The following is a 20943-nucleotide window of genomic DNA, read 5'->3' as shown; positions in this document are numbered from 1 at the left end:
AGATGATAAACCAGAAAAACTAGACCAAAAGTTAGTAACAACAGCAACAAAATTGATGTATTACTTCCTTTCACCCTAAGGCCTCAGGGCAGGTCACAATTAAAATACATTTAAAAGAATTTAAAATAAATTACTCTCACAATAGTATGATGTGGCCTAAAAATTTACATCTCAAGTGTCAAAGGCCAAGGTAAAGAGTTGTGTCTTCAGCATATGATTAAAACTGTATTGTGCACTTTCTCCCGGAAAAGGCTGAAACATAGGGAACCTACTGGATCTCACATTACTTTTATTATTTATACACATGATTCTCTCTCGCTTGTTTTTCTGAATTTGAGAGAAAATGTGCAATTATTTGCAAAATCTTAACATGTTTTTGAGAAGTAAACAACACACAACTTGAAAAGCCATTTCCCTACATTTACTGCTGGTGAACTGAGCTCTTGCTGCTTCTATAACACACAGATGCATAGGCATCTGAAAAGGGAAACACCATGTGCGTCTGCATCATGAAGAGTATGTGATCCAAAGCTCACTGTAGCTGTGAAGCGTTTATTGTCCAAAAATGCCTATGCATTACTATGGTGTGTGTTCTTCATTATGAATAAGATTTTACGATGTCACTTTGTAGCTTCGGCTTTGTCTTCTGTATATTGTTACACGCATTACTGGGTGCAGGCTTTTTCATTCCTGTGAACTTTTGAAATAGCTTGGTGAACTTTTGAAATAGCAAGTCTTGCCTCGGAAGACAGTTTTTGTACCTAGATTATTTTAGCTGAAGTGGAATGCAGGAGACTTGCAAGATAATCTGCAATCAATTTCAGAAGAATGTGGTCTGCCTTCTTTGCATCCGTGGCAAAAAGCCTGGTCTTTGTCTGAAATTAGTTGGCTTCTTGTAAGCTGAAACCTTGACAGTTTGTATATCAAGAGTGTATTTATCTTGCACTCTTTTTCTTCTTTCCCAAAATTCTTCAGTATTGCATAGCTAAAAGATAAATATTTGCAATATATGATACATAATACGTGTGAGTAGGCCAGATTCTCATTTTCTTTACAATGTATTTGTTTGCTTTTCAGACTAAACATAACTTGCAAATCTTTTGGTCTACTATTAAGCTCATATTATTCTGGTTCTACATGGTAACTGCCACAGGTAACTGATCGTATTTGCTACTTCTGTAAAGCTCCGTTTAAACCAAGTCTATATATTACTAAAATTATTTAGATTGCATCAAGATTACATATTTGTCAGAATTTTTACCTGTCGAAACCTTTTACATGTTTGTGACAATTGCCTTATATCCTCTGTATTAAGAAATGACAGGATGTATATGATCAAATGGTCAGGAATTCGATGGAGGAAGTCATAGCGTCCTTGACATAAGCTGAGAATGTAGTCTAGCGTTTTCTTCCCAAAGACAGCTTGCATTTGTTCTGAGTAAAAGAAAAAATATACAAGCAAACAGATTTTAAACAGGAATACTGCCAAAGTGAAAGGCACTGTACTAAGCTAAATGGGAAAGGGCACATACAAAAAAAAAAAAAAAGAGGAAGAAAGAGAAACTTCATTCTGTTGCTGTTTCCTAACTTACCTGGAAGTAAGGCTCATTGAACTCAGCATGGTTTACTTCTGAGTATATACAGGATTGCATGGTTGTTCTATTAATAAATATAATTAATATGATACCCGATGACTGTGAAGACTGAAACTTAGGCTACTTCCAGATAACCTGTTTATTGAGCATTCATTCTGGTTTGTTTATAGGAAAGTTAAATATCAAGCAATTGTTAACTCACACTTTCCAATGCATTTCCCTGTCACTTTCCTTCTTGTAAAAAGTCAATTTTTGTGGGGAAGTGGGTTTCTTGCACAAGAGCGCCAAATCAGCTTTAATTCTGCAACCTGAATTTGACACTATGTGATTGAATCAAGCCTGAATACAGCAATATTCTGGAAGCACCCGTAAGCCAGATAAGGATAAGTCCTGTGCGTTGGTGGAAAGCCTGATACAAGAAGGGCAATTCAGTCTATCATACTAAGAATAGGCAATTTAGCACAGAGTACAGGGCAAGCTGCCATGATAATCATTAAGTAGAATACTAATTCTGAATTGCCCAGGCATGTCATACTAAAAGGCATATTATTTGCACTCACCAACTATGTTTAAAGCAATTCTTGTTCTTAAGCACAATGCACACACTGCAGCCCTTTGCACTCTGGAAGCCTTTTAGGTTCCAAATATAAATAAAAATTGACTTGAAGTATAATTATGTTCATCAGAAAGGCACGAAGGCTTGCTGTGTGTGCTTAAGGTATTAGGAATGATAAATGGATTTCTCCATAGCTACCACACCATGTGGTCTAGCACTATTCGTTAAGTACATAACCAGAACAAACAGCTAAGTCTATAGAACGAATGAATGTCTTAAAAAGCAACAGGGGACAAAACAAAATTAAATTTAACCCTATGGAGTAAATGTACTAACTGCTTGGCAGTTAACACTGCATTCCATTAGTGTGAAATATTTCCATGGAAAAAAATGAGAGATTGGGCAGATCTGTACCATACATTCAAAGTACATCCAACTGATGCTTAATATGCAACTAAGGCCACTTCCAGACAACCTCTTTTAAAGTCTTCATCCTAATTGGTTTGTGGGGAGATTGGATGGCACTGGGTGAAGAAAGAGTTGTCCCATGCTTTCCACAAAAAAACTCAATCCTCTGACAAAGCAGGTATGTTACACAAAAGTTCCAAATCAACTTTAATTTGCTAGTATATGATTGAATCCCTCCTGAAAATAGTGACATTCTGGAAGTACTAAGTCAGAGTTAAGATCTGATTCTACAAATGTCATGGAAGAGCCATGTGCAATGGGCATTTGGTAAAGGGAGAAGTGGTGACAATATCAAGAAAGAAAAAAGGTTTAGTGTTAACTTGCCAAAACAAACCAATGAAAACCCTATTGGGATCAAATGGTAACCATCCCAAGATGGTTTGCTTATGCTGGTTAAGTGTGTACTCAAAAGTCAATGTTATATCCAGTGCTTTTTTTCTGGGGGGACACAGAAGTATGCATACCCCTAAATATTTTGTGAATCTCAGTTTGGCCTCATTGAGGGGCAGTATTCTGATATGAATAGGAAAATGAGAGTACCTCCAAACATTTTTAAAGAAAAAAAGCACTGGTTATATCTGTTTATTTGGGTAGTTTACAAGTTGGCTTTTTTCAGCCCCAGGTGATTGTATCAAGGCTAGTGCCACTCAGAACTTTTCCTGGACTGACTGTTCACACACTGCTGCAAGAGTTGCTTTTTGAGTGCTTGCAGCGACTTGGATGGAGTTATGCATGCAGCATCAGCCTGTCATGCAATTGGCAGAGGACATGACACCTGCCCTGACATTATGTCACTGGTGGTTGTAAGAACTGATGTAGAGATTTGACTTTTAAAGCTCTTTTTATCCTCTAAGACACATTTCTCCCACTGAATAAAAATTAAAGTTGATTTACATATTGGGGATTGCAATGGAGCTAACAATCCATTAAGGCACACCTCCCATTTTCATTTTCCTTCAGAAATTCCCTGCTCACTAACTTCATCTTTCCCAACATCACTGAGCCAAGAAGCGAGGAGAGATTATCAGTTGCAGCAAGACCTAGTTTACGCCTAAGCATTACCTGACAGCAGGGATATGGCTCGATATGGCTACTGATGGATTTTTTTGGCAAATTGAGGGTTACATTTAAAAAATCCGCTAAAGATGTTCTGTTTTTCTCTGACTAAATGTTCTGTTCTACTGTATAGCATGACCTTGGTTGATAACATTATTCAGCATATTGCAATACTATGCTATTTGCCAGGAAACAGGAGGATAAGGAAGTAAGCCAATGCACTGTAGGTCTTGATGTCATTCTCCTTGGGACTTTGTCAGTGAAACTCTTTTGTCAATAATGCAACTGCTGAGCAGGGATAACTCCATTTAGCATGGGGTATAATTTATAACTAAATAGAAATAATTAAACTGATTTAGTAGGTGACAAGGAATTAGCAGGGTTTTTATAAAAAAAAAAAAATCCTCTATATTAGGGGTAGCCAACATGGTACCCTCCATATGCTCCTAGACTACAACTCCCATCATCCCAGACCACTGGCTATGTTGGCTGCAGCTGATGAGAATCTGAATCCAATGACACCTAAAGGGCTACATATTCCCTGCCCTACAGAATGGAATATTAGACGATAATTTCTATAGACCTGGTCCATCAATAGCGCACACTTGGAGAAAAAAAGAACCCTTTTTAGTATTCATGTAAGTTTGACATTTAGTACTAGCTTCCTTTTTCACTTGTTTAAAAGTATTTTGATGCTGCAACTTAGTATGTTTAACCACTGTGTATTTGTCTCCCCCTGCATTTTAATAAGTAATTTTACTTTGAGAGCCCAATGCAGTCATTCTCAATTGTTACCACCCAGTTTATTTACATTAGCCATCCAATATTGATCTGAAATTCAACTGACTTCTTAAACCATAATTTGTAGTTTCAATTCTCTATCCCCAGAAAGAATGTAAAGGCAGATAAACAAAACCATTGAAAATCCGAAATATAAATACAAAAATAAAAACAATGAAATGGACTACTCGGGAATTATCTGAGGTTTTCAATTACACTCCTGTGATCTCATTTTATGTTTCAAACTGCCAACCTAGCAATTCGAAAGCATACCAGTGCAAGTAGATAAATTGGTACCACTGCAGTAGGAAGGTAAACGACATTTCCATGCACTCTGACTTCTGTCACGGTGTCCTGTTGCACCAGAAGTGGTTTAGTCATGAGAGCCACATAACCCAGAAAGCTGTCTGTGGACAAAAACTGACTCCCTCGGTCTGAAGCAAGATGAGCGCCGCACCCTATAGTCAAGTTTAACTGGATTTAACCATCCAGGCGTCCTTTATGTTTCTAGTGCACTTGGAGCATTTAGGTAACTCTGACTATTCACAAACAACCAAGGCTGCAATCCTAACTGTGTCTACCCAGAAATAAGTCCTATTGAATTCAATGGGTCTTACTCCCAGTAAGTGGAATGGAATTCAGTGTTTCACTTTTACGAATGTTCCACCTGCACGGCCAAAGTTTATTAATAAGAAAAGTCAAAAGAAATTTAAGACCTGAAATCCAATCCTGAGCAAGTTTACTCAGATGTAATACCAAACTGAGTTTCATGGCACTTCATGCCATGGAAGTATGCCTAGGATTGCAGCCCAAATATTCATCCCAAGGTTGTGTGATCCTATGCACCCTTTCTTGAGAGTAAATCCTCTTCAACAATGCAATGTACTTCCAAGTAAACATACATAGGATCAGTCTGTTATAAGACAGTCCCATTGAATTCACTGGGGTTTATTTCAGAGTCAACATGCATATGGTTAGGTTGTAAAAGCGGGAATATGACCATGAGACACAGTACAACAACTTTTTTTTCAGAGGGGTGGGTAATAAAAATTCTGTTATTTCTTTGCCCACTCAATACTTGCTGTGTAATGGTTCATCCAAGAGAAAATCTTTATGGGGTTTCTTCACTTCTCTTGGGCAAATCCTTTCTCGATCTGGTCGAAATGTAATCCTCCAGGACTGCCAGATAACCTAAAACATTCAGGTTTAAAATAATGAGTCAGGTTGGGCATTATTATGTCCTGTTTTATTTTGTCAAAAGCCTAGTCAGTCCAGATATAAAGCAGAAAATGCAGGACTTTGTAATGACCTAGATCTGTGCATAAATTAATTGCATTTCTTAAAAAAAGAAAAACAAACAATGATAGGATTACCACCATTTGTTTGCTTTTCCCTAGCTTTTGTTTGCTTTTCCCTTGCTTTTCCCTAGGTTGTTCTGCCTGAACAACCATGCTTGGGGTTGCCCACCTTTTTCTTCCTGGCAGAGACCCTGTGCCTTTATCAGCTATCCAACAAATGCAGATTTCTCACCTCTCTTGGACTTTCTTCAGTGAAACACATTCCAACCAGGGAGAGCAATAAATCTATCTATTTTTTTACCTCATTTTTTGTGATGGTCAAGTGATGGAAGTCTTTGCTGGGAGGAGGTGCCTGAGTGTGAGCTTCGTAGAGTTTCTCTTGCAGCAGGGAAGTCATTTTGACACTGTCTACTTGCTTTCAGCTTGCAATAGAGATCACAGACTCCCAAGGTTGTTTCTATGGACTCTATACGAGAAGGACTTGAGTTCAGCCCACTCCACGTGCTCTATAAATACATGGCTAGTGTTTGCATTCCTGAACTCAGGTTCTTTACCCAAGGAGGACTCAGGTGTTCAATACTTATATCACCAGGAGGATAATATTAAAAACAAACAAAAAACACAGCCTAATTCTATGCATGCATTGTTTTTTTCAAGTCCCACTGGTTTCATAAGCATGTTTTGCACTCCCCACTTTCCAGAAGTAGTATAACAGATGCCAGAGAGTCAATTACCTTGGAAGAAGACAGCACTTTTTATTTTTCTTTCTTTTTAAAAAAACAAAAACATATCTGTTTTTTTCTAGGCTTCAAAACTGAGCATACAAAATCAAACAAGCAATCATTAACTAATTCACACAATGAATTTTGTTAAAGGAACATCAGTTGTTGTTGTCGTCATCCCAAAAATACACAGCCTTAGAACAACAAGCTGCAAAAACTCAGATTTTCATCTCGTTCACTGGCTAGCTTCTGATGGCCAAGCTGTGACTTTTAGCCCCCACCCAAGCAGGCAACCTACATCTAGTATGTAGTAGCTGCTGCCTATTAAAAACTTCTATTTTATACAGTATTGAGTCAACTTCAGTTTATTAGTCATTTATTTATTATAGGCAGGAATATATAACAACCATATTAAAACACAACACAAAGATAATAAAATAGTAGTAGTAATTAAAATCATTAATATATTGGTAACACAACCTTTAAGAAAATTTTCCTGCATTTTATTGTTGTTACTAAGGAATATGCAAGTCTCTGTAACTGTAAGTAATTTTTTAAAAACTTACCTTGTAGTCTGTGGTCTGTTCATTTAAAAAGGGGGAAAGGGAGCCAGCTGCCCTAATGCGCTGGACTATAATAAATATATATATTTTTTTTTAAGTTTAAAAACCTATTCCTATACTTCACAAAATCTGCCTAATGATGGAATGTAAATTCTGCTACTTTATGCGCAAGCCCCACATATTAAAAACAGGTACACACCATTTTTCTTTGTGTTAACCTACACACATGGATTTGTGGAGGATTCAATATGGTTAATAATCCTCTTACTAATATCCTTCAGAGCTAAGTACCAAAAGCTTTGCAAAATAGGTATGTTAAAACCACAAAACCAATACCCATTGACAATAACATTTCAATAAAACAGATACTCTTAAAACAGATAATCTAGTTATTGAACTCATCCACACTCAAAGTAACAGATACATCTTCACCTGACGTCTGAAAGCAACCAATGGGGTGGAGGGACATATGTGTCTCTAATGGAAGCGAATTCCATAACCAAGGCACCATGTCAGAGGAGGCCCTGCACTGCAGCACTGCACAGATCACATCACATCTGTCAATAGCACTACAAGCAAGGCCTTACCTGCTTGTTGATAATGGGAAAGATGCTCCTTTATGTGTAAATCACTCAAAGTACAGTGGTACCTCGGGTTACATACGCTTCAGGTTACATACGGGTCAGTTTACACACTCCGCTAACCCAGAAATAGTGCTTCAGGTTAAGAACTTTGCTTCAGGATAAGAACAGAAATCGTGCTCCGGCGGCGCAGAAATCATGCTCCCATTAGCTAAAGTGGTGCTTCAGGTTAAGAACAGTTTCAGGTTAAGAATGGACCTCCGGAATGAATTAAGTATTTAACCTGAGGTACCACTGTAGCAGAAATAATAAATCACAGCATGGTTTAAAAAAAAAAAAAGCAACACCACAAAGTAATAAAAATAGTTTCCTTTCGTGTAACATAAGAACACCAGATTATACATTTTAGTTGCAGAAATATATTATTTCTTCCCCATACAAATAAGGATGTTTCAAATTTTCAGCTCTGATTTGTTACTGTTGTTTTTAGGTTATCAGCCGGTAGAGGTCAGCAAACACTGCACTTTGAGGAATCAACGTGTGTGTGTGTGTGTGTGTGTGTGTTTGTGTGTGTGTGTGTGTGTAATGAATACATGTATAGTCTTGTGGCACCTTAAGAACTTAACAGGAATACTGTTTAGGGAAGCTTTTAATGTTTGATATATCACAGTATTTTAATATTCTTTTGGAAGCCGCCCAGAGTGGCTGGGGAAACCCAGCCAGATGGGCGGGGTATAAATAAATTATTATTATTATTATTATTATTATTATTATTATTATTATTGAGGTATAAGCATTTAGGAATTAGACTCTAATTCATCAGATGCATGATTATTTTCAGGTAATATTATCAGCTGCCAAATATTTAATATATATTGAAAGGTTGTTTGTCTTACGCATTTGGACAGCCGTTAAGAAATTATAACCAAATTTTGCATAGTTCCTGAGATACAGAGCAGGGTTTTTTATTCGTTTAGATACTATTGCATGCCACTTTGAATCAAGATGGCAGACTGAGCCTTTCAAAATCGCACTAATTTTAACCAAATTTAGTGTTGTGGTTCCTGAGATCAAGATTTTAATCTGTGTTATGTTTGGATACAATTGGGAACCATTTTGAATCAAGACTGAACCTTTCAAAACCTCGCAGATTTTTCGGTTTCTTAGAGTTCCAAAGCAATGCTGGGTACAAGCCTGCTAGTGTGTATATATATTTTTATACACTGTATTCATTATGGAGAAAAGCTGTGGAGCCTTCCCTCCCGCAACAAATGAAATGTAACACACATGTATGTGCTATTTATATACGAAGTTCAAATGCCAGGGCCCAGACTGACTTCAGCTACAAAAGCTGAGGCTGCTGAACACTCTTGGGCTGAGGTATAGTTTAGGGGATTTTGTGGGGGCGGAGTTTGTTCCCGTTATTTTTTGTATCTTTGTTTTAGATCTGTTTATGACTTACGTGGAAATCGTTCAGTTTGGCTGTGTACTTTTTGGTGTTTTATTTAGTGTTTATGACAACCTTGGTTAGGTTTAAAATGTGTTTTTTAGGGGGGCTATTGGGTTGTTGTTTTTATTTTTATTATGTATTTTGTGGTTTTATATCTTGATTTTATTCTGTGAACTGCTCTGAGAACCCCAGGTATAGGGCTGTATAAAGATTCAATCAATCAAGTACAGTGGTACCTCGGGTTACATACGCTTCAGGTTACGCACTCCGCTAACCCAGAAATAGTGCTTCAGGTTACACACTCCGCTAACCCAGAAATAGTGCTTCAGGTTAAGAACTTTGCTTCAGGATAAGAACAGAAATTGTGCTCCAGCAGCACGGCAGCAGCAGGAGGCCCCATTAGCTAAAGTGGTGCTTCAGGTTAAGAACAGTTTCAGGTTAAGAATGGACCTCCGGAACGAATTAAGTACTTAACCTGAGGTACCACTGTAATTTTAAAAAATGTTGTAAGCATCCTTGAGCATGGTTTTAAGGTGGCATACAAATGAAAGGATGTAAAGGTATGCCCATTCCCTCAGAATCCTCTGCAAAATGCAACAAATGCTTTCGCAACCCAGGGCTTCCTCAGCAGGCTGGTGAATGCAGGTAACCTTCCCTTCGGTTGTGACATATTGAGAGGCTGCCATACAATTTAGGTCTAGTTCTCGCCTGCATTTCGTTGGAAACTGAAAAATAGCACATCAGAGAACCAAGAGCCAACCTTCTGCTTTTCTATTATTATTCATACAAACCAACACACAAATGCCCGGGGGGGAAATTATATTATAATATAATTAATATTATAATTATTAATTAATATTATAATATAATAACAATATTATTGTTATGTACTGAGTTGAATAGGATCCAAACTGTAGCAGTCTGATTGGTCCTAGAACAATAGGATCCAAAAGGCAGCAGTCTGATTGGTCCTAGAACAATAGGATTCAGAATGCAGCAGTCTGATTGGTCCTAGAACAATGCAGCAGTATGATTGGTTGGCAGGAACCACCCAATCCTGCTCCAGATAGAAGTGAATCCACAACCTGATTGGCTTACAGTAGAATTCCAGAATTAGCCAATCATGTGCAGCCCATTGTGTAAATAATGTATATAAAGCAGATACTGTGAGGGGACATTTATTCATTCCTCCTCACCACTATGAGCTGAATAAAGAGCATGAAATCACTTTGCGACTCTGAGTATATTTCAATTATAATTATTAATTAATTCCAATCACGTGAGCCCCCAACTTGTAGGAGGACTACCTAGTCACGAGAACTAAGCAGCATGCAATCTCTGTCAGGTAAACACCACGATGGAGGAGTCCCAACTCCAATCTCCTCCTCACGGGAAGCGCGGGAAGATGGAGGCATCATGGCGCCTCCAGCAATCTCTTCCCTCCCCGTCAGCTTCATTCCAACGACGTTCCTCCCCGCCACGCGCCTGCGCCGAATTCTACAGCAGGGGGGTGGGGGCGGAGCGGGGCGAACTCAAGCAGCAGTTGGGCAGCAGCTGGACGGCGCGAGCCAATGAGAGGGCGCCTGTGTGGCCGCGCGGCCTACCCACCGCTCCGCCTCAGTACCGTCGCCTGGCGCCTTCAGCCGCCGACGCCTCCCCCCCCCCCCTCGCGAGCGCCACAGTCTCCCGCATCTCTCTGGCTTGTGAGAGCAGCCGCCATTGTAGCGCCTCTCTCTCCGTCGCCGTTGTTTTCTCCCGGGTAGGTACTTTGCCGTTTCTTCAGCACCCCCCTTCCTTCTCCTTCTCCTCCCCTACCTCTACCGCCCAGTTTAATAGGGTAACGGACAGGGACGTCTTTTCACCTCATGTGTGAAAAGCTCGGCCCGCTTCCCCGCCCTTTTTTTTTTAACGTACCACAGTAGCCTTTTGTCCCCTCCCCCTTTCCGTTCACATAGCGTTTTGCGCGCGCTCGGTTGCCTGTTCCCTTTTCCCGTTCTCCGCGGGGGCGCGCGGGGGGGGGCGCGCACACACACACAGCTCCTCTTGTCTGTCCCCTCTCTCCCTCCCCCACTAATACCTCCCCCTCACTGTAAAGAGCTTGTTGCTGGCAGACTTGTTAAACAGCTCGTGCGTGCACACGATCAGACCGTTTCTGTTTTCCCCCCGTGTTCAACTGTGCTTGCCGTCGGCCCTAAGCTCTCAACGTTTATGCGCAATAGCAGGTCGTTGCTGTTTCCTGAAGGCTGGACTACGAGGCTCAGTTATTTAGGATTAGGAGTACAGTGGTACCTCGGGTTAGGTACTTAATTCGTTCCGGAGGTCCGTTCTTAACCTGAAACTGTTCTTAACCTGAAGCACCACTTTAGCTAATGGGGCCTCCTGCTGCTGCGCCGCCGCCGGAGCATGATTTCTGTTCTCATCCTGAAGCAAAGTTCTTAACCTGAAGCACTGTTTCTGGGTCAGCGGAGTCTGTAACCTGAAGTGTCTGTAACCTGAAGCGTATGTAACCCGAGGTACCACTGTAATTCCCGCCTGGGGGTTATCGGGCCCCATTGGGTCATCAGGAGAGCCACAGGTACCCACCCCATCCTTGGTGTAATGCCAACATCGACTTGGATTTTCCCCCGCCTAACTGCAGCAGTGGGATGCACATTTCAAGACATGTTTTATTCTGTTGGTGGAAATATCATTGCTTAAATAGTCTCATGGAAAGCATATTATACAGTGGTACCTCAGGTTACAGATGCTTCAGGTTACAGACTCCGCTAACCCAGAAATAGTACCTCAGGTTAAGAACTTTGCTTCAGGATGAGAACAGAAATCGTGCTGCAGCAGCAGTGGGAGGTCTCATTAGCTAAAGTGGTACCTCAGGTTAAGAACAGTTTCAGGTTAAGAACAGACCTCCAGAACGAATTAAGTTCTTAACCCGAGGTACAACTGTACTGCCATTTTATTAAGTTGGTTCTGTTTGCTGTTTCCAGAAGCAGTTAATTTAACAAGTAACCAAACAGATAGTTTGTATACACTGAAAGGTTTGGCTGATGCTTGTTCATCTGTTAAGGACAGATACAAGTAGCCCCATCAAAACTTTAAAAAGAAAGTTCATAAGTTGCATTGTGATTTCTGATGTGACATGCTTGCCTGTGGAGAGGTGATGTTCTGAAACCAGGACCAGGAACGCTGGAAACGAGGCGGAGTGAATGGTGGAATAGAGGGTCGGGTAGGAAGAGTAGAATTCATTTTTCAGCATGAGGTGACTCTTGAAAGGGGTTGGCTTTGGTGCATTCAGTAACGACAGCATGTACTAGGCTACCATTTGGCATACCATTCATCTAATCCTATTAAATATTCCTAGTGTAGTGCCCTGATTCTTTTAGTAAATATGTGGTGTTCTTAGATGAGGGGAGATTTCAGCCCAGTCGGTTAGTACAAAATCTTATGTTTAGTTGTTACATGTGCTTTGTTTTTAACCGTAACTTCCCAAACCATTTTTACTTTCCTGATGTATCATGAAGTACTAGTACTGCTATGGGCGAACAGACACAGATCATAGAATTGTAGAGTTGGGAGGTACCCCAAGGGTCATCTAGTCCAGCCCCCTGCAGCAATCCTGCCCACAGCTGTCCCTGGGTGGGCACGAACCACCAGCCTTCTGGTTAACAGCCAAATGCACTGACCCATTGTGCCACAGGAGGAACATTATATTAATGTTAGTATTTCATATTATTATTATTAATTAAATTTGTATACCACCCTATACCCACAGGTTTCAGGGCAGCTACAACATAAAATAACAATATAAAAACCCAAAATACATAATAAAAATAAATATTTAAAAACATTTAAATAAATACTATTGTTTATTAAAAGCAAATAGTACAATCATTTCACTTTATGATTCTGAGACTTGGACTGATTCTGAGACTTAACCTTTAATTTTTCCTAAGACATGTTTCTAATATAAAATTATAGGGTCAGAATCCCTAATATACATTTTATAAAGGGATTCAGATTCTTGGTTTTGAGTGACATTATGTTTATTAGAACCCAACTCTGTGAAACTAGATCTTTCAGTATGGGGTCTTTTTATTTGGGTGTTCTATTCTCAGCTCATTTCAAGAGACCAACCTGTGCTGAGACATAAAGATACTTTAAAGCCCAACATCAAAACATTATTATTAACTTCAATAATGTAATAATAAAGCTTGTAGGATAGAAAATGCAGTCTAGCACCTTGTTGTATTCGACTTGTTTAACATTTTACATGCTGCCTCTCCAAATGTTTGAAGTGACTAGTGACAGTCATAAAAACAATCAAAATAAAATTCTGTAATTAAAAATAAACCAAGGCACTGGTAAAAATAACTACCAGTAGAATAACTTCCAGAGGTCACCCAAGCGTGATATACTTTGGACTTCTTTCTAAAGCAAGTCTCAATTTCTTAAGGGTCATATCTGTAGGTGAGGAGTGATGTGTACAATATCTGCAGGAGAAGAGATATATTGTGAACTGTGGTCCTCACTAATAAATATGTTTGCAGTGTATGCACCTGCCAGTCTTAAGAAAACTCAATCATGGCTTCACACCTATCTGTCATCAAGAAAACAGTATTTTATATTTAAATATTTAATAGTTTGTATTTATGCATCATTTTTCCTTAGTGTTCAGTGTGCTTCAGATGCGTTATCTCAGTAGTCCTTAACAATCCTGTGAGGCAAGCCAGTACTATGGCTTTAAAAGAGGGTCAATGGCTACTAGCCATGATGGCTGTGCTCTGCTTCCACAGTCAGAGGCAATAATGCTTCTGAATACCCATTGCTGGAATTGGCAGAAGGAGAGAGTGCTCTTGTGCTTGGGTCCTGCTTTGGGGTTTCCAACAGGCATCTGGATGGCCACTTTGAGAACAGGATGCTGGACTGGATGTGTCATTGGCCTGATCCAGTGGGTGCCTCTTATGTTCTCACGTATCCCCATTTGCAGATGGTGGGCCAAGAAATAAAAAATATCCAGTGAGTTTGGGCTTATTTGAGATTTTGACTGGAGGCTTCTGTTTCACAGATTATTTTCCTGCTACACTATGCAGTACTAGCTTCCTGGAAGCTATGGAGTCAGTGTGCTTCTACATTGCTAATAGTTTCAATGTCAAATATTTTAATATTCTAAATACTCTGAGTAGTATATGGTACCTTGAGAAATGGCATTAAGGTTGCATCCTGGGGTGTCCCATGTAGCAGTGAACATGGAAATAAAAAGTTCTGGTTAGTTTTTATTTTTGATGAAATAGTGAATGAAGGTTACTGTGACCCCATGGCTTAGCATGAATGAAAAAATATGCAGGTTCCTAGGGGGAAGATTAGGGACGCGGGTGGCGCTGTGGGTAAAACCTCAGCGCCTAGGACTTGCCGATCGCATGGTCGGCAGTTCGAATCCCCGCGGTGGGGTGAGCTCCCGTCGTTCGGTCCCATCTCCTGCCCACCTAGCAGTTTGAAAGCACCCTTAAGTGCAAGTAGATAAATAGGTACCGCTTTATAGTGGGAAGGTAAGCGGCGTTTCCGTGTGCTGCTCTGGTGCCGGTTCGCCAGAGCAGCTTCGTCACGCTGGCCACGTGACCCGGAAGTGTCTGCGGACAGCGCTGGCTCCCAGCCTCTAGAGTGAGATGAGCGCACAACCCTAGAGTCTGTCAAGACTGGCCCGTTCGGCCAGGGGTACCTTTACCTTTACCTTAGGGGGAAGATTGTAGTCACTGTGCTCCTTTCCAGGCCTCCTGCTTCCATGCTACCTCCGGAACAAAGTCCTTTGACATAGCATTGCATCTGAACCTGGGCTTATGGTTTGACATGCTCTAGCTGTGACTAAGACCCCTCCACTCCAGCTGTCTATGCTATATGCATATGTTTTGGGGGAAGCACTGGATGGAGTATGTGGCATTGGGAGTGGGACTTATCTGCATGGCTCATTTCCTTGCTTCCGTGTTTCTGTACATGGGAGATAGTAACACCTGCAAAGAGCTATAAGTTTAACCCTTTTAAGAGTGAATGTTACTGGCACATAGCAAAATATTCATAATAAAAATTATTTTTCCGTACCTTACAACTGTTGTCTACATTACTATGTCATGACCCTTCTGGGTTTTGACTGGTTTAGTTGGTATACAGAATGAGGAAGAATACAGCATAATTTAATAGTGAAATCAGGAAGATCAGCTCACTTCAAGCCAGATTCACAACCCATATATTTGCTAGCTCCATTCAATTGGAATCTGCCTGTAGGATTTAAATAAAAGGGTCTGGAACTAGCAGGATATTCTCTGCAGATTGTGTGTTTTGTTAGGCTTTCTGCAACAGAAAGAACCATCTGGAATTGGTAAACAGATTAAATTGCCCTCAGCAACTGCTGATGGTTTTGTAAACAATGAAGAGATTTATATTCAGAAGTATTTGTACATAGGGTGATTTCCCTCCGAAGTGGAAGATTGTGATATACAGCTTAACAAGATTAGATGATTTGATTTTTCTTAGGAGATATAATTATTCAGCTGAGTGTTCGTTTAGTTAATTTTACTTTAATAAGAACAAACTTTTCTGTATGTTATGTGCTAACTTTTTAACTTTTATTTCAGGAATACTGGAGCTTACAGTCTGAAACATGTGTAGTGTTATGCAAGTTGACAATAGAAAAATGGACATGTTGAAGATCCTGCGTAAAACAACAGAGCGCTTGGAATGTGATCACTGCAGTTTCAGAGGGTCTGACTATGAAAACATACAGATTCATATGGGTACTATCCACCCCGAGTTTTGTGATGAAATGGATACTGCAGGACTGGGGAAACTTATTTTTTACCAGAAAAGTGCGAAGTTGTTTCACTGCCACAAATGTTTTTTTACCAGCAAAATGTATTGTAATGTTTATTATCACATCACAGCACATCATGCAATGCCTGACAAATGGAAAGAAGAGCAAAAAGATTTGTTAGCAACAGGCGCAGAAACTGTAAAGAAACCTCTGTTTGTGGAACCTCAGAAGTCTTCTCCGCCTCCTGAGTCACTGAAACCCACTGTTTCTCCCGAATCTCAGAAGCTGGCTCCCTCTGAAGCCCTCAAGCCTGACGTTGGGTTACCTTCCAAGATACCAAAGTCCATCTCAGTTGTATCCATGGAGCAACCAAAGGTTGCTCCAGTTGCATGCGCAGAGCCACAGAAACTCATCTCTGTTGCATCATCAGAGCTTCCAAAACCTATTCCAGTGGTGTCATCAGAGCCATCAAAAGCAGTCCCTTTTGTGGCTCCAGAGCCCCTGAAACCCACTCCAGTGGAGTCCTCAGATGTATCAAAACCTGTATCTGCTATCTCCCCTGAGCCACAGAAACCTGGCACAGTCACATATGTTGAGCCACAAAAACCCTTCTCTAATGTACATCCAGAACTGCATGTATCTGTCTCAGAGTCAGAGAAGCCTGCACCACTTGTTTCTCTAGAACCACAAAAACCGCTACAACCTGTATCCCCAGAACCTCAGAAGTCTGCTGTGCCTGCATCTCCACCTGTGGCTGCATCTGAACCACAGAAATTTGCTCCGGCTGTGTCTCCCGAGCCTCGCAGGCATTCTCCAGCTGTGTCTCCTGAACCTCGCAGGCACTCTCCAGCTGTGTCTCCTGAACCTCGCAGGCACTCTCCAGCAGTGTCTCCTGAGCCCCGCAGGCACTCTCCAGCTGTGTCTCCTGAGCTAAAGAAATCTACATCGGCTATATCCTCAGAAACTCGCAGGCATATTCCTCCGATGCGGAGGCCTGCTTCAGCACTTTCCCCTGAACTAAGAAAACCTGAACCACCAATACCAGATCACTGGAGGTCTGCTCCTAGTATTGCTCCAGAACCCTGGAGGCCTGCTCCTAATATTTCCCACGAACAACAGAAGTCTTCTATTACTGTGTCACCTTGGTCCCCCAAACCTCCCACATCTATGTCAATGGAGTCTAGGAGGCCTGCCTCAGAACCTCGAAGACCAGGTTCTATGATGTCCCCAGAGCCTCAGAAGTTTGTGCCAGAGCCTTGGAAATCTACCTCCTTGCCTGAGTCTCAGAAATCTAGTCTTGTTTCCTCAGAGCCCTGGAAACCCATTTCTTCTGTTTATCCTGAAGGCTGGAAACCTGTCTTGTCTCCTGACACATGGAGATCATCACCAGCAGTACCACCCTCTGCACATCCCATGCCAACAGAGCTTAGAAAGTCTGGTCCCCCAATGTCACCTGATCTTTGGAAACCTTCATTCTTTCCTGAGCAACGTAAGCCAGCTCCTGTGTCTCCTGACCCTTGGAAATTCCCTTCTGACTCTCGGAAGTCTCCTTTCTTTTCAGAGACTCAGAAGCCTGCTCCTTTTGTTTCTTCTGAGTTCCAAAAACGTGCTTTGTTTTCCGAACCCCGAAAACGGGCACTTTTTCCAGAGTCTAAGAAATCTGTTCCTCCTCCTACTTCTGCTGATGTACAAAAACGTCCATTCTTTCATGAAACTCACATGTCTTTTCCTGAAGTCCAAAAACATGCCCTGTTTTCTGAACCTCACAGACCACCTCCTGTTTCACCTGAGGCCCAAAAGCATGCCTTCTTCCCAGAGCCCCAGAAACATGTTGCAGTTTCTCCTGAAGTTGCAGAGCATGTTCCCTTTGGAGAACCTCAGAAACCACCTGTTCTTACTCATGAAGTGCTGAAGGCTTCTTCGGTTTCTCCTGAAATTCAGAAACATGCAAGCTTCACTGACCCACAGAAGGCACTTCCTGGTTCCCCTGAGAAACAACGGCAAGGTTTCTTTGCTGAGCCTTCAAAAGGTTCTCTTTCACTTGAGCTCCAAAAACCTACTCCTATGTCTTCTGATCCAAAGCAGAACTTTGGTTCTGATGTCCACAGACCACTGGAAACAGCAGGCAGAGAAGTTCACAAAACTGCTGTCTCTGACTTCGGTCAGTCTGCTGCACCCATTTTTTCAGACTTGCAGGTACATTCCGAATCTGGTAAAGATTTCTTCACTGAGCAGCCAGAAGGTGAGAATCCATTCAGTAGTCTGTTAGCTCCAAAGGAGCAGCTTATACAAGCCAAGGAAGCTACAAAAGAAGTATTATTTTCTTGTCCAAAGAAGAAACCGAAGAAGGAAAATCAGGAAACTGCAAATATAGACCTAAATAACAGTGGGAGTGGAAATAATGAAATGGATACCTCTGAAGTTAAGGAGCAGGAATCAAACAGTGATCAAGAACAGTTTGATCCAGAAACTTCTGACCTCAATAAAGACACTAAAATTGATTTAGCTAGTCCCACTCAGCCTCAGTGTGTGCTGCAGTTTACTGAAGAAAAGGAAGCTTTTATCTCGGAAGAAGAAATAGCAAAATATATGAAGCGTGGCAAAGGCAAATATTATTGCAAAATTTGTTGCTGCCGGGCTATGAAAAAAGGTGCTGTTTTGCATCATTTGGTTAACAAGCATAATGTTCATAGTCCGTACAAGTGTGACATATGTGGAAAGGCATTTCTCTTGGAATCTCACCTTAAAAACCATGTTGCTGCTCATGGTCAGAGTTTGCTTAAATGTCCACGTTGCAGTTTTGAATCAAACTTTCCTAGAGGCTTTAAGAAGCATCTAACCCATTGCCAAAGTCGTCATAATGAAGAGGCCAATAAAAAACAGATGGATACCATAACTGAGCCACCTACTCAGAGTGAAGAGGCCAATAAGGTGCCAGTTGATGGCACCGAACCATTGAACGAATCACTTATCGAATCACTTACTGAACCACAGACTTAATCATATTTATTTTGGAAGTTGAAGAATCTCCAAAAATGTTAGCTTGTGGTCAGTAATGCGGTTGAACTGTTTTATGCAACTATATCAGCATGTCACAATAAACATGATGGCCACAATTAAATGCAAAATTAAGTGCACTTAACTCATTTATTTGAATGGGCCCTAGTTTGCTTAACTGCGCTATATTGTAGCCATTAGTTTGCAGAAATACCGAACTACCAAAGTAATAGGTCTGTACTGGATTATATGGAGTGCTGTTTTTAAAACAAAAAAAAGGAGATTAAGTCATGGACAGAGCAGTCAATGGGTTATTACAAATTCTCTGGCAACAGAATTATCAGATTCTGAGCCCTGACAGTACTTCGCTACCCAGAGAAGAAGGTTGGAGGTGGTGAGAGACAGAAGCAGAGCCCAGAGGTGGTGTACATATCCCTCCACCCTACATCCTGGGTTTGTGTCCAGGGAATGTGGGCTTTTGATTCCCTGATCCACATGCCCCCACAAACAGCTCCTTTTTGCCCTCTCCACTGCAACAGTAGCAGTCCTTTCAATGGTAGCTGGAAGGGCGCTCCTAAGGACAGACGACTTTGCCTGCAAGAGGGAGACAGCTGCAGAATCCTATGACTCCTGTGATTGTTGAATATTTGTGAGCATCTTTTCCAACTCACAAGGTGTCCAGCATGCTCCTCTGCATGCTCCGCTCTGCGCAGCCTTGTCAAGCCTTTTGTGGAGACAATCACCAATGCAATAAACTCACTTCACACCCACGGTACAGGCAGTAAGGTTTATTTCCGGTTTACAGCTTAATGATTTTGTACATCATTAACCCATACATCAGTCGCTAGCATGCTTCATCTGGAGATGGTTCTCCCCCTCCCAGCAGGACAAAGAGCAGTGAGAAAAAATGAACAAACTCAACTCTTTCAGTCTTATCTAGGTCCAGAGACACACTGCACATTAACATTACCTCGTGCTTCTGACCTTCTGCTTCTATATTGTTTACATTATACTGTGTAGATACGGAATGACTACTAGTTTTAGTTTCACATATACCAACATCCCCCTCAGTCCTTATCGGAACTAGAGCATACACAAAAAACTTATACAGTACAGTGGTACCTCGGGTTACATACGCTTCATGTTACAGAGGCTTCAGGTTACAGACTCCACTAACCCAGAAATAGTACCTGGGGTTAAGAACTTTGCTTCAGGATGAGAACAGAAATCGTGCTCTGGCGGCGCATGGCAGCAGGAGGCCCCATTAGCTAAAGTGGTGCTTCAGGTTAAGAACAGTTTCAGGTTAAGAACGGACCTCCGGAACGAATTAGTACTTAACCCGAGGTACCACTGTATGCTTATTCCGTCTCAATTGCAAACACATTTCTCGTGTTTCTGAAACTTGAAAGCCTTGGTCATGCCATCAGCAATATTCTCACTGGGGCAATATTTCAGTTTCACTAGACCTTGTGAGACATGATCACAAAAACTTTGAAATTTAATTTTAATATGTTTTGTTCTGTTCTTAAATTGTCCAGATTCTGCTAGCTATACCTTGCTTGCACTTTCCTAACCCTCCCAACATCATAGGTTTTCACTATGATTTACTAAATTACTAAAATAAGGAGCTGGAATAGCAGAAATGCGGCAATTCACCCACTCAGTTAACTCTCCAAATCCAGTTTTTTATTTGAAATATATTGAATAGCTAAATATCTAGTGTAAACACCACAAAACTGAAATTGTTTTAAATTGTGCATGGAATAGTATAGTAGTTTGTCTTGAATCATAAGTAGTGATCATTTTTATAAGTATTGCAAGGAAAAATCAGTGTTTGCACCTCAATAAATTTGCTTGTTTAGATTTTTTAAGTAGTTGTGCTTCTGCTCTCACTCTATTTGAAGTGCAGATTAATGTGTGTGAAATAGCTGGAGTAATGTCAGATGTATTGGACATATATATGCTGTCTTGTATTGTTCTTTATAATTTGGGGAATGTGTTTTAAGCATTGTTTTCTATTCTAACAATAAAAATAATCTCTGCATTGAAATTGTTAAATTGTATGTATTAGGTATGTTTCA

General features: G+C 40.8%; 2 protein-coding genes and 1 long non-coding RNA gene across 3 annotated transcripts in view; 2 read left to right on the top strand and 1 right to left on the bottom strand.

Annotated features, from left to right (window-relative positions):
- The window catches only part of LOC308476003, an 81804-nt gene extending 60884 nt beyond the window's left edge, over positions 1 to 20920 (top strand). Inside the window, exon 2 of the long non-coding RNA XR_013985631.1 lies at positions 20207 to 20920. This is a non-coding gene — a long non-coding RNA (uncharacterized lncRNA). The remainder of the gene's footprint in view (positions 1 to 20206) is intronic.
- Positions 273 to 6465, bottom strand: LOC308475853 (F-box only protein 36-like). Its single transcript, XM_081003325.1, has 4 exons — positions 6055 to 6465; positions 5538 to 5646; positions 1262 to 1434; positions 273 to 985 (listed from the first exon to the last, which is right to left on the bottom strand). Exons 1-4 carry the CDS (start codon positions 6148 to 6150, stop codon positions 821 to 823), a joined length of 543 nt encoding a protein of 180 aa, XP_080859451.1. The 5' UTR covers positions 6151 to 6465; the 3' UTR covers positions 273 to 820.
- On the top strand, positions 10620 to 20920 carry CHAMP1 (chromosome alignment maintaining phosphoprotein 1). Its single transcript, XM_081002975.1, has 2 exons — positions 10620 to 10828; positions 15690 to 20920. The coding sequence occupies exon 2, from the start codon at positions 15716 to 15718 to the stop codon at positions 18863 to 18865; it is 3150 nt and encodes a 1049-aa protein (XP_080859101.1). The 5' UTR covers positions 10620 to 10828; positions 15690 to 15715; the 3' UTR covers positions 18866 to 20920.
- Positions 20921 to 20943: the final 23 nt, after the last annotated feature.

Source organism: Podarcis pityusensis (assembly GCF_964106645.2).
Source record: "Podarcis pityusensis genome assembly, chromosome: 4".
NCBI classification, from domain to species: Eukaryota; Metazoa; Chordata; class Lepidosauria; order Squamata; family Lacertidae; genus Podarcis; species Podarcis pityusensis.
The sequence above is the reverse complement of the archived record's forward strand: the minus strand, read 5'-3'. Positions and strand labels throughout refer to the sequence as shown.